Genomic DNA, 14,266 nt, shown 5'->3' with positions numbered 1-14,266 from the left:
TCCTGGTATAATAGGCACACAATGACTACTTATTGAATGAATAATGAAAATAATTTACATGGTAATTTTTAACTCAAACCCAAAGTCTGCCATACCTTCGATATGCTACAGAACATGTGAATATCTGTAAGTTAATAATTCCACATTTTGTTTTGCCAGTGCCCCAAAGGCTAAGAAAGCTCAGAAAACAAAGATAAAAGTAAAACTGAAAATCACTAAAACAAGACTTAAAAGCAAACAAGGGTAGAAGGGAGAGGAAATTAAAACACCTAGGATGGGGAACCCTCCTACACTGTTGGTGGGAATTCAAGCTGGTGCAACCACTCTGGAAAACAGCATGGAGGTTCCTCAAAATGTTGAAAATAGAACTACCCTATGACCCAGCAATTGCACTGCTGGGTATTTACCCTAAAGATACAAACGTAGTGATCCGAAGGGGCACGTGCACCCGAATGTTTATAGCAGCAATGTCTACAATAGCCAAACTATGGAAAGAACCTAGATGTCCAACAACAGATGAATGGATAAAGAAGATGTGGTATATATACACAATGGAATATTATGCAGCCATCAAAAGAAATGAAATCTTGCCATTTGCGATGACGTGGATGGAACCAGAGGGTATCATGCTTAGCGAAATAAGTCAATCGGAGAAAGACAACTATCATATGATCTCCCTGATATGAGGGAGAAGAGATGCAACATGGGGGGTTAAGGGGGTAGGAGAAGAGTAAATGAAACAAAATGGGATTGGGAGGGAGACAAACCATAAGTGACTCTTAATCTCACAAAACAAACTGAGGGTTGATGCGGGGAGGGGGGTTGGGGGGTGGGGTTATGGACATTGGGGAGGGTATGTGCTATGGTGAGTGCTGTGAAGTGTGTAAACCTGGCGATTCACAGACCTTGTACCCCTGGGGATAAAAATATATGATATGCTTATAAAAAATAAAAATTAAAAAAAAATAAATATAAAAACAAAACAAAAAAACACCTAGGATGAACTATAACCCATGAGAGATGCTCCACATGTTGCACCTGGCTCTCTGAGAAGAAGGAAGGGAGGATTAGAGAAGCTCATAACAGAAGCCCCCAGGCTGATGAAAACTAACCACCAATAAAATCACACTTTAATTTCCTGAAAGCTAAAGCAAAGGTGGAAACAGAATGGATTTCATCATGATCTACACCCAATTTTTTAAAAACATATTTAGGTCCTGTGAAAAGAAAAGCATTTTTCCCTACATAAAGTGTCAGTGATCAACTTTGTGAAGTCTTGCGCTTTTTCTTTAAAAGTCAACTTCCAGGGGCACCTGGGTGGCTCAGTGGGCTAAAGCCTCTGCCTTCAGCTCAGGTCATGATCCCAGGGTCCTGGGATCGAGCCCCGCATCAGGCTCTCTGCTCAGCAGGGAGCCTGCTTCCCTTCCTCTCTCTCTGCCTGCCTCTTTGCCTACTTGTGATCTCTATCAAATAAATAAATAAAACCTTTAAAAAAAAAAGTCAACTTCCAGAAATTAGAGCATTACACGACTGCTTAATTGTGAAACAATGCTTTAAGGTTAAGTAGCACAAAGGTTTTGATGTTTCCCACCTTATCTAAATTGTTACCCAGTTATCTGTTTAATTCTTCCTCACTTACAAACATCCCTTAATCTGTGCTTCCATTTAAGTAAAGCAATTTACTAATCACTGTACAGAACTTCAGAGTTGGGTTTTTTCCATGAAAAACTGGGGTTCAGATACCCACAAAGTATTGATCAAAACCCAAAAAGGAAGAGATTGGGAGGCCAAAAATATTTGCCTTGCTACCTCCTGAAACTATAATTTAAAATGAGAGGCAAAAGCTACGAATAAACACTGAACATAAAATACTCTTCTAAAAACTAATTTTGCCTTTCAGTTTCACACCAATGAAGAACTCTTAACACCAAAGCTAAAATTTCCCTCCCTCTGCAGAGGAACTAAACTAAGCAAAGTAAAACCTTACAAAGAAAAACCATTTAAACCCCTTGAAGTTACACAGATAAATTGAAATTATCATCATGTAAGCCCAGATTAAAAAATAAATGGTTCTACTTTTACTAATTTCCTCTGCTAGTTCTTCCCCTATCTACTGGATGGACAGATATAAGTAATTCATAAGATACAATCCTCCAAAAATGGCAACTCTTTCACCTATCAGATTCACCTGTTACTGCAAAATTGATGACTCAGGGTGAAAACCCAAAGCCTAGGCTCTAAACCAGTATACCCCATAGCCTTATAAAGTCAAACAGGCCTGCTCTAATTAAACATGCTAATGGCCTGTTTAATCAAACTGGCCTGCCAAAATAAAAGGTCCTGCTCTACCACTTCTAGCTCCAGGACCCTGGTCAAGTTACCTCATCTTCCTTTTAATTTCTTCATCTGACAAAACAGCAAAACATCTACTCTGAAGTTAATAATAAAATTATGAGATAACACACAAAGCCCCAGCACAGCATCTAGCACACAGTATGTGCTCAATAAACTTTAAATATCACTACAAAAAATGCAAACTTGATTATGTCACCTCCCTGCTTTTGATAATCTTTTAAAGATTCCCCCATAGTCTTCAAGGCAAAATCCAAATCCTGACAAGATGCAAAGGTCTTCCGTCAAGGTTTGACTTCTCCTTCTCCCTTCCTTCCCAAGTCAGTACATTTTCTCTCCTTTGAACTTCTAAATCACTCTGTTTAGAAAGCTCCCAAATTCACACCTTACTCCTACCTAATGCTACAATTTCTTTAAACATATGTTTTATTCATCACTATATCCATATTTTATGTGTTACCTAGCAAAGAATAAGTACTATGTACTTTTTTTATTGAAACTAATTACTTACTTTACTGTAGGAATAATATTTGGCTGAGGTTTTAATAACCGTAAACGATACCACATACATCTTCCATACACTTTTCTGATATTCTTTAATCGAATTTGCTCTGTCAAAAAAAAAAAAAGAAATAAGGTGGTAAGTTAAAGCATTTGTCACACTGAGGGCAAAACCACTTAATACCATACTAACCTTTATTACCATGCTAAAATTTTACTGGAGTATAAAATACTACCTACTCAAATAATCTTTAAGAAAAACTGACAATATTGGTTAATTTTTCTGCCACTCAGAACAAATGATCAATCTGGAAAATGTTGTTCAACTACCAGGCAACCATTTTCATGCATGACTTAAATAATTTCTAATTAAAAAATGCAAAAACTGAATTGAACCCAAAATATTTAGTCACATAAGCAGCAATTTCTGAGAAATGCTCCCTTCTTTTCCCTTTTACTACAGAAGGCACAAAAAGTATAAAATAGTTGAAACATGCAGCTTATTAAGGAAGCTAAAGAGAAATAGTATTGTTCAATTATGAGAATAATTATGTTAAATGAGAGAAGTCACCCAAAGCCATAAGAAGTTAAATTAGGTTCATATAGGAGTTAAAGAAACAGCATTATTTTAGTAGCCAGGAAAAATCTTCAATTCAATTAAAGAGACATTAAACCAAAGCCAAAATATCATGTATTGTTTTACTAAACTCACTATCATCACTTGAATAACTTTCCCAAGTTTAAAAAAATTAAGTTTTAAAATAAAAATGTACCTTTTCATGAAGATGGCATACAGAAAAGCAAAGGAAAAAACCCTCCTCCTCCCAAAGCTGAAGCCAAAATAAAGGCTTGGAAGGCCAAGAAGGCAATGCTGAAAGGCAACCACAGACACCAAAAAAAAAAAAAAAAAGTAAGAAAAAAGAAAGAAATCTGTGTGTCACCCACCTTCTGGTAGCCCAAGACACTCCAAAGGCAGCCCAAATATTTTCCTTGGAAGAGCAAGATGCTTGATCACTATACCATCAAGTTCCCCCTGAGCAATGAGTCAGCCATGAAGATGATAGAAGACAACAATAATTGTTGTGTTCACTATGGATGTCAAGGCCAACAAGCACCAGATCAAACAGATTATGAAGAACCTCTATGACATTGTCAAGGGCCAAGGTCAACACCCTGATCAGGCCTGATGGGAGAAGAAGACATGTGGTCCACTGGCTCCTGACTATAATGCTTTGGTTGTTGCCAACAAAACTGAGATCGTCTACACTGAATCCAGCTGGCTAATACTAAATGGAAATTTTTCCACAATACTAGAAACTACAAAACTGGAGTCCTTAAATGAGATGATAAGTAAAAGAACTTTGCATATAACAGAATGCTCCAAAGCCACCATGCAAGAAGTCCAACTAACCTGTTACCACCATGCTTTGAGGAAAGCATCCACATAGGAGAGGTATGTGGCAGGAGGTATCAGAAGCAGGTGTGAAGTGGGATCCATAAATGGGAAGGGGTGGCAACAGCAAAGGAGACCGGTATTACACAGGGGGACTGATCAAATAAATTAACACATAAAAGATAACTGGAGTCAAGTTTTTCACCATCAGAGAAGGGAGTTACACATATGAAAAAATCAAAAATAAGAATAAATCATGGGGTACTGAATAGGAACTAAAGATATCAGTATGAACTAATATCTTTCAATACAGAAATACAGATGTATTTTATACATATATATTCCCTAACACTATTAAGGGAGCCTAGGAGCAGTGGGTAAGATCAAGAGCAGTGAGCATATTAATATCCAGATCTAGTTTCTAAATACCATTCTCCAATAATAGGAACAAGGGGTCCAAGTGTCTTTCCACAAAATACTATAAAAGGGAAAGGAATAACTTTACAGTGGGAAAATACGGTAGGCTGAACAATTGTCACCCAAAACGTCCACATCCTAATACCTTGAACCGGTGAATACATTATCTTACATAGCAAAAAAGACTTTACAAAGCCAACTAAATTAAGATGACATGGGGAGATGTATCCTACATTAACTGGATGCACAATATAATCACAGGGGTCCTTATAAGGAGGAGGCAGGAAGGTTAAAGACAAAGGTGATACGACAATGGGAGCAGATGTTGGAGTGATGTTCTCTGAAGATGGAGGGAGGAGTCATAAGCCAATAATACAGGCTGTCTCTAGAAGCTAGAAAAGGCAAGAAAACGGACTCAACTCTAGAGCCTCCAGGAAGAACCAGTTCTACCAACCCCATGACTAGCACAGTGAAAGCGATTTTGGACTTCCAGCCTCCTGAACTGTAAGAGAATAAATTTGTGTTGCAATAAGTCATTAAGGTAGAAATTTGTTACAGAAGCAATAGGAAACTAATACAGAAAGCCTGGCAGACGTTATCTTAATCAGATGATCAGCGAACATCAACAGCATTGGGACAAAATGCAATCATATACCATCTGAGAGAATGTAGTAAGAGACACACAGAATCAGTTTTGTAAAATTCCTGCCTAAGATATATAACCTGAATCAAATCATGAAAAAACACCAGACAACCCAAATTCAGGTTCATTCTACAAAATAATTGGCCTATAATCTTCAAAGTCAAAAAGCTGAAGAACTGTTCCAGACTGAAGGAGATTAAAGAAAGATGTTAATTAAATGTCATGTGTGATTCTGAACTGGATCTTCTGCTATAAAGAACTTCACTGAGACAAAACTTAAATAGGGTCTGAGAATGAAGTGGCAATGTTAATGTTTTTATTTTCATGGTTAAATTATGGACACTTTTGAAAATATCACTGGTGACTTCTTAATCTGTATTTCATTAAATTAAGCCTCCACAGTCTCCCATTTCAACTATAAAACCAAGGAAATGTTTGAAAAGGTTATAAAAACAATGCTGAATTTTCCATCAACCAGATGGCTTGATCGATTCAAAGGGATGATATTCTCCCAATGTCTCTGGCCCAAAAAAGTACACATGATTTTCAGCCCCACAGTTTTTCACAGTGCGTACATGTACATTCTATGCCTCGCTCTTCCAGTCCAAAATGTAAAAGATCTTAATTTTTTAGGATAACACTGAAATCAATCAATAAGTACTACAAGCTATGGTTTACACAGTAACACACTGACATTTAGATTTCCAGCACAACTGAATATTCAAGGCACACATTCCAAATCTCTACATGAATGACCTCAAGTCAAATATCACAAGTGAAGTCCTTCCAGTACGTTTTTTACAAGATATTTAGAATGTTAAAAAAAAAAAAAAAAGTTCATTTATAAACTTCTAGTTGTCATGGCTAGTAAAAATTATATTAATAACACCATTAACTTATAGTTTTTAAAGAAATCATCCACATTTATAGAAAAGGGAAACTACAAAGTCATAAAACAACTCTGTGGTTTAAAAAACAATGTAACAACATACTATGATTGCTCTCAGCTGCTGAACATAAAGTTTTTATGTCTGTAGAAACAGTACAGGTTTGGGGGAAGGTTATTATGGTGGTGCTTCATAAGCTATACAATGTCTTAGCTAAAAAGAGTCACAGCCATCTGTCCATGCCAGAATGATCTGACAGGGTGTAGTATATCTCAGTGAACTCTTAGCACCATATTCCTAGCACCCAAAGAGCTGAAAGAATGCTAGCCAGAACTGAAGTTTTCAAACCTGTTTGCCTGATTATCAAAAAGAATTTTTAAAAATCATATTATCTACTTGTAGATTTCCAATTTGGCATCTCAAATTTTTTATAAGAAGTCTGAAGAGTTGCAAAAGATGTCATTTTTGACATGGAGTTAACATTTTAAAATAGAATAGTTCCATAACTTTTAAACACACCAATGCAATCTAAATACCTAAGCGATTTCATAGCCACCATCATACATTTACAAAATTTCATGAACAAACCAACCCTTTATTCTACTTCCCCCACATAATTCTACCCTAATGTAGCATACCTTTATCCTGATAAGTCATTTCTTATAATACTGACAAATACCTCTTAAAATTAATTTTTTCTTCCCCGTGACTATTTTTTCCTAACATTTTATTTTGAAAATCTTCAAACCTTCAGAACAGTTGAAAGAATATTACAATGAACAATACCCTTCACCTAAATTCACCAAATGTTAACATTTTGCAACTCTCCGCCTTACCTCTAGTTTCCTTTTTCTCCTCCCACTCTTTTTTATCTGAACTATCTTCCTGTAAACTGCAAACATCAATAGGCTTCACCTCTAAATGCTTTAGCACATAGTGCCAAAGAACATAGTTAAGTTTATCATACTCAGGTTTGACATCTATAAACTTTTAGATGTTAATTTGATGCTACTTTTTTTGGTGCTATCAAGACAGCATAAATATTATGTTGATAAATTATTAAAATTAGATTAAAATATCTGCTATGCTGTCACTTATAAGCTTATAAATATCCCATAAATACCAAAACTTATTTTTAAAAGTGAAAAGTACATTTTGCCAATATTAGACAAAATAGCTTTATCTTCTAATTTAAGTATATTTTGTTAAAATTTGGAAGCTGCAGATTACCTTGAATCATTCAATTTACAGAAAATATCCCCTATATAACTAAATTGGCAAAGGCAGCCCTCACTGTTAAATCAATTAGACAAATCAAACTTGGTAAAAAAAAAAAAAAAAAAAAGTATGACTCCATTTTTTTCAGTTCAAATAAATATACAAATACATTGATATTTTGAAAATTTTAAAAATCACTGAGAAATAAATTTTAGAACATACCTTATAATACAGATGACCTAAATTAATAAAGCTAAATGATATAGAGAGGACATCATTTATTTAAAAGAAAAAAGTACATTTCTCTTTCCAAAATTCAGTGGCTATTAAAACTATTCCTAAATCCCTCAGGGGTCCAAGAAAATAGTACCAAGAGTCAAAAGGTTATATTCAATAATCCAAAAAGTCTAAAAGACATTATACATCAGTTTTCTAGCTGCCCAAAGTCTTTCTGCAGTTGGTTTAGAATATATTACCTCACCATGATGATACTGGCTCACTCACCATTGGGACAATTTTGTTTTATTAATTTTAAAACATAGGAAAACACATTTTACTATAATAGTGTGGCTTGGTTCCCAGAATGCTGCAAAAGAGGAAAGGCATGAAAATGATAATTTGTTAGTGAAAAACTGGTAATCACTGCTCTAAACCACCAAAACCATAGCTTCCCTAAATCATCCTAATCTCAAAGTACACTAAGAGAAACTAAAGCTGCTGTTATGATCTTAACTTGAATCTGAACAGGTAGCCAAAATGTGTCATCCTCAAGGCGAGGTCAGAACCAACCATCTGGATATGGGACAGAGAGAGGGACTGACTAAACACGACTCACCACTGCCAGCACACACAATCACAGGTTACCTAAATTGAAAGGTTTCAGAAACTTGGGTTCATCTGCCACCTACACCAGAGAAAGAAACCTAGATAATTTATCAAATGCTGTACTGAAAGTAGAAAAAAAAAAAAAAAAAGAATGTGTGTATGGTATGGAATGGCTGCTTATCCTCAGGATCACAGAGCCGAGGGGGGCTCTGGTTCACTGCTGCCACCCATCATGAAGAGTACTGTACCACATATCATCAGCCCAGAAAAAGACCAAATTCAAAATTCGAAGCACAGTTTCCACTGTGTGTATCAATTTCACATTTCATAGTCCAAAAATTTTAAGTTGAACCATTATAACCTGGGACAATCTGTATGCTATTTTATAGTATGTGACTTTTTAAATATGCAAATAAAATTTTTTAATTAAACATTTTAAGAAGAAAAGACATCGTCTGTAAAAGGATACATAAGCAAAGTGACCAAAAAACTATTTTCATCTCGTTAAGAAATAGGAGAATATTGAGTCAAGATCTTGTCACTTCTCTGCTTAAAAACCTTCAATAGCTCCCACTGAACTTTAAATAAACTCCAAGCTTCTCACCCTGGCTTACAGACATGCTTTGCATTCCAGCTTCCTCTCTGACTTTATCCCAGATTATTCTCCTGACCTGGCAAACTCCTGCCACTCTGGTCTTCTCTGTTTATGGAATATGCCCAACTTGTTTTTGCCTTAAAGGTTCTTGTACACACACAACTGTTCATCCATAGTAATAGGCCAAAAGAACAATTCAGATTTCTGAATGACTGGCTTCCTTACGTCACTTGGCTTGAAGGAACATTCTCAGGAAGACTTTCTCTGAAAATCCTACTTCTCTACACAGTATATAGCACTATCTAGTATTTTATTGTTTATATGTTGCATGTCGATCATCTCCCCCACACTAGGATGTAAGCTTCAAGAGAATAGAGATCCCATCTACATTGTTTACCCCACATTCCACTACCTAACAACTGGCAAATAGTAGGTGCCTAATAAATATTTGTTAAATACATGAATTTTCTCATTCAGACATTCCAATAGCCCTGGGGATATGTATGTATGTATTATACTTTAAAAAAGAATTGAGGCTCAGAGAGGTTAAGTAACTACAGTTACAAAGGGTACAAAGGAATAACAAATAACCATTAAAGAAGAGATAGAGGACAAGATAAACAAAACTGAAAATAAACTATTGGGACTACAACAAAATAAAAAGCTTTTACACAGCAAAGAAAACCAACAAAAAGGAAATGCAACCTACTGAATGGAAGAAGACATGGGCAGATGATATATCCAACAAGGGGTTATCATCCAAAATATAAAGAACTTACATAACTCAACACTTAAACTGTAATTCCCTTACAAAAAATATAGGGATAAATTTTCATGACCTTGGATTCACCAATAGATTCTTAGATATGACAACAAAAGCAATAAAAGATAAAATAACTTGGACTTCATCAAAGTTAAAAACTTTTGTGCATCAAACGACATAATCAAGAAAATGACAAGACAGAAGATGTACATATATACAATGGAATCCTATGCAGCCATCAAAAGAAATGAATCTTGCCATTTGCGATGACGTGGATGGAACTAAAGGGTATTATGCTTAGCGAAATAAGTCAATCAGAGAAAGACAACTATCATATGATCTCCCTGATATGAGGAAGTGGAGATGCAACATGGGGGGTTTGGGGGTGGGAAAAGAATAAATGAAACAAGATGGGATCAGGAGGGAGACAAACCATAAGAGACTCTTAATCTCACAAAACAAACTGAGGGTTGCCGGGGAGAGGTGGGGAGGGAGAGGGTGGTGGGGTTATGGACATTGGGAAGGTATGTGCTATGGTGAATGCTGTGAAGTGTGTAAACCTGGTGATTCACAGACCTGTACCCCTGTGGCTAATAATACATTATATGTTAATAAAAAAAAAATAATAATAACTAAAGTTAAATTTAAAAAAAAAAGAAAGTGAAAAGACAATCTACAGAGGGGAAGAAAATATTTGCAAACCATGTATCTAATAAGGGATCATATCCAGAATATATGAAGAACACCTACAAGTCAACAAAAATAGATTAACAACTCTATTTAAAAATGGGCAAAGGATTTCAATGGACATTTCTCCAAAGAACATATACAAATGGCCAACAGACAAAAGTAATGATTACTCAACATCATTAGCCTCTAGGAAATGCAAATCAAAACCATAGTGAAATACCACTTCATCATATCTATTACAATGGCTATAATTCTTTAAAAATGAAAAATAAGTGTTGAAGAGGATATGCAGAAATTGGAACCCGTGTATATATGCTGGTAGAAATGTAAATGTTGCAGCTACTGTGGCAAACAGTTCAAAAAGCTAAGGACCATATGACCTGCCAATTCTGCTCCTAGGAATATACCCAAAAGAACTGAAAACAAGGACTTAAACAGATACTATTGCAATGTTCACTACAGCATTATTCACAATAGACAAAGAGGGGAAACAATCCAAGTGTTCATCAACAGGTGAATAAAATGTGGCATAGTCATACAATGGAATATTATTCAGCCATAAAAATGAAGTTCGGATACATACTAAAACATGGATGACTCCTGAAAACATTATGCCAAATGCAATAAGCTAGACACAAAAGGACAAGTATTATATGATTTCACTTATATAAAACACCTAGAATAGGCAAATGTATAAAGAATAAGAGTTTTTCAGGGGCTGGAGGAAAGAAAGAATGGGGAGTTACAGGGCGCCTGGGTGGCTCAGTTGGTAAGCATATGCCTTCCACTCAGGTCATGATCCCAGAGTCCTGGAATCGAGCCCGGTGTCAAGCTCCCTGCTCAGCTCCCTCTCACTATCCTCTCTGTCAAATAAACAAAATCTTTTGAAAAAAAATTTTTTTTAGATTTAAAAAAAAAAGGGGGGGGGAGTTATTGCTCAATAGGTAGAGTTTGTTTGGGGTGATGAAAAACACTGTAAATAGCAGTGATGGTTGCACAACATTGTAAATGTAATTGTTATTGAATTGTTCATCTAAAATGGCTAAAACTGGGGCGCCTGGGTGGCTCAGTGGGTTAAGCCTCTGCCTTCGGCTCAGGTTGTGATCCCGGGGTCCTGGGATTGAGCCCCGCGTGGGGTTCTCTGCTCAGCAGGGAGCCTGCTTTCCTTCCTCTCTCTGCCTGCCTCTCTGCCTACTTGTGATCTCTCTGTCAAATAAATAAAAATCTTTAAAAAAGGGGCGCCTGGGTGGCTCAGTGGGTTAAGCCACTGCCTTCGGCTCGGGTCATGTTCTCAGGATCCTGGGATCGAGTCCCGCATCGGGCTCTCTGCTCAGCAGGAAGCCTGCTTCCCTCCCTCTTTCTGCCTGCCTCTCTGTCTACTTGTGATCTCTCTCTGTCAAATAAATAAATAAAATCTTTAAAAAAAAAAAAAAATCTTTAAAAAAATAAAAAATAAAATAAAATGGCTAAAACTACAAGCTTTACATTATATATACTTTACCAACATAATTTAAAAAAAAAAAAGATTCCACATCAGTAATATCTCAAGTATGTCACTTATCTTCCTATTGCCACCACGACTGCTCAAACCCTCATTATCTCCTTTTTTTTTTTTTTTAAGATTTTATTTATTTACTTGAGAGAGAGAGTGACCACGAGAGGGGGAAGGTCAGAAGGAGAAGCAGACCCCCTGCTGAGCAGGGAGCCCGATGAGGGACTCCATCCTGGGACCCCAGGATCATGACCTCTGTTCTTTCTCATTCTACAAGATGCTATTACATTAATTCGTATACAACACAACTGTTAAAATATGTTCTAAAACGTCCAAAAATGACATTCTGTCAACCAAATCACACACTCTTCAGCTAGGCATATAAGATTCTCCACCACCTGACTTAAATCAACTTTTCTAACCTTTTCTCACTTACTGAATGAATTCTGCTTCAGCAGATCTGTACTTTGAATATATTCCATGCTTTCCAGTCTCTGTACTTTTCTTCATGTGACTTTTTTTTTTTTTTAAGATTTTTTATTTATTTATTTGACAGAGAGATCACAAGTAGGGAGAGAGGCAGGCAGAGAGAGAGGAGGAAGCAGGCTCCCCGCCGAGCAGAGAGCCCGACGCGGGGCTCAATCCCAGGACCCTGAGATCATGACCCGAGCCGAAGGCAACGGCTCAACCCACTGAGCCACCCAGGCGCCCCCTTCATGTGACTTTTTTTAATTAAAGATTTTATTTTTAAGTAATCTCTACACCTAACGTGGGCTTCAAACTCATGACCCCGAGATCAAGAGTCACAGCTCCACCAACTAAGCCAGCCTGGTGCTCCCCTCATGTGATTTCTTCACACTACCCATCCCCACCATTCCACCCATTAAATCTTTCTTATCCTTTAACTATTTAGACAAAATACCTCTAGATCCCCAATATCATTCCCAACTAGACACAAATACTTTATCTAGCTAATTTGAACAGCACTTGTTTTCACTTTTCTTACATTTCCTTTGTTGTGCTCTGGATATAATAATTCATGTATTTGTCTAATCCTAATCCTCCCGCCCTACCTAGATTACAAACTCTATCAAAACAAAAAGTCTTGGGTGCCTGGGTGGCTCAGTGGGTTGAGCCTCTGCCTTCCGCTCAGGTCGTGATCTCAGGATCCTGGGATCGAGTCCCACATTGGGCTTTCCGCTCAGCAGAGAACCTGCTTCCTCTCTCTCTCTCTCTCTGCCTACTTGTGATCTCAGTCAAATAAATAAATAAAATCTTAAAAAAAAAAAGTCTTGTAAACAAGATTTACACTGCATTCATATTCCTATCTTCTGCCCTCCTAGTATAGGCAAACAATGAAGGCTCAATTAATAACTATTAGATTTAACTAAACAAGCAAAAAACCTAAAGCCAAAAAAATCTGGAATCTATGAGAAAATCCCTTCCATCCACACTGACACAAATGCGATTCTCAAAATGTAAGGACCTTTTTAAGAGAATGAATAACCAACAACACTTTTCAAAGAAAACAGTGTGATGGTGAGATGGTGCAACATTTCTTACCGATAATCTCATGATAGGAAACATTCTTTAAAAGGAAGTCCAAGTACACTATAGATATATTTGTTGTGACCTCCTCTATGTCTAAATAAAAAGTATGAGTAAGGGAACAAACATCTGAGAAAATGAAAATAAGCCTATCTTTGTTTTTTCAGGTTCTTCCAAAGTCAAGCAAGTATGCAAAATGACCTTTAAGGGGTGCCTGCAGTGCTTAGGTCATGATCTCAGGGTCCTGGGATGGAGCCCCTCATCAGGCTCTCTGCTCAGCAGGGAGCCTTCTTCCCCCACCCCACCCTCTACTGGTGATCTCTGTCAATAAATAAATAAAATCTTAAAAAAAAAAAGACTTAAATAAAAACAATTTTACACAATGCATTTACTAATCCAGTTTGTCACCACACCTACAAAGCCTAAATGTACCATAATTCATACTGCCAAGGTGCCTGCTGGTCCCCTCTACTGTGTAGGACGTAAGCGCATATATAGTACATGTCTGATACCCCTTTCTGTCAGGGTAGAACACAGAGAATGACTTTATTTTAAAATGACTCAACTGGGGCACCCGGGTGGCTCAGGTGGTTAAGTGTCTGCCTTCCCCTTAAGTCATGATCCCAGGGTCATGGGATGGAGCCCCTACATCTCCTTCTCCCACCCCTCCACCCCCACCTCCATTCGTACTCTCTCTTGCTATCTCTCTCTCTCAAAAAAAAATCTTAAAAAAAATTTTTTTTTCTTTTTTTTTTTTAAATTAAATTTTATTTTTTATAAACATATATTTTTATCCCCAGGGGTACAGGTCTGTGAATCGCCAGGTTTACACACTTCACAGCACTCACCATAGCACATAACCTCCCCAATGTCCATAACCCCACCCCCCTCTCCAAACCCCCCTCCCCCCATCAACCCTCAGTTTGTTTTGTGAGATTAAGA

At 36.9% G+C, this 14,266-nt stretch overlaps 1 protein-coding gene across 1 annotated transcript in view; it reads right to left on the bottom strand.

The window, feature by feature from the left end:
* LOC111158295 (SEC63 homolog, protein translocation regulator) overlaps nt 1-14,266 on the bottom strand; it is a 74,851-nt gene that overhangs the window by 53,391 nt on the left and 7,194 nt on the right. The window contains exon 2 of the mRNA XM_022520232.1: nt 2,864-2,963. Within this exon, the coding sequence (XP_022375940.1) occupies nt 2,864-2,963 (100 nt within the window). The remainder of the gene's footprint in view (nt 1-2,863; nt 2,964-14,266) is intronic.

This window comes from Enhydra lutris, unplaced genomic scaffold (assembly GCF_002288905.1).
Source record: "Enhydra lutris kenyoni isolate GAN:26980312 unplaced genomic scaffold, ASM228890v2 scaffoldscaffold58, whole genome shotgun sequence".
Taxonomy (NCBI): Eukaryota; Metazoa; Chordata; class Mammalia; order Carnivora; family Mustelidae; genus Enhydra; species Enhydra lutris.
This window is presented reverse-complemented; position numbering and strand designations above follow the sequence as displayed.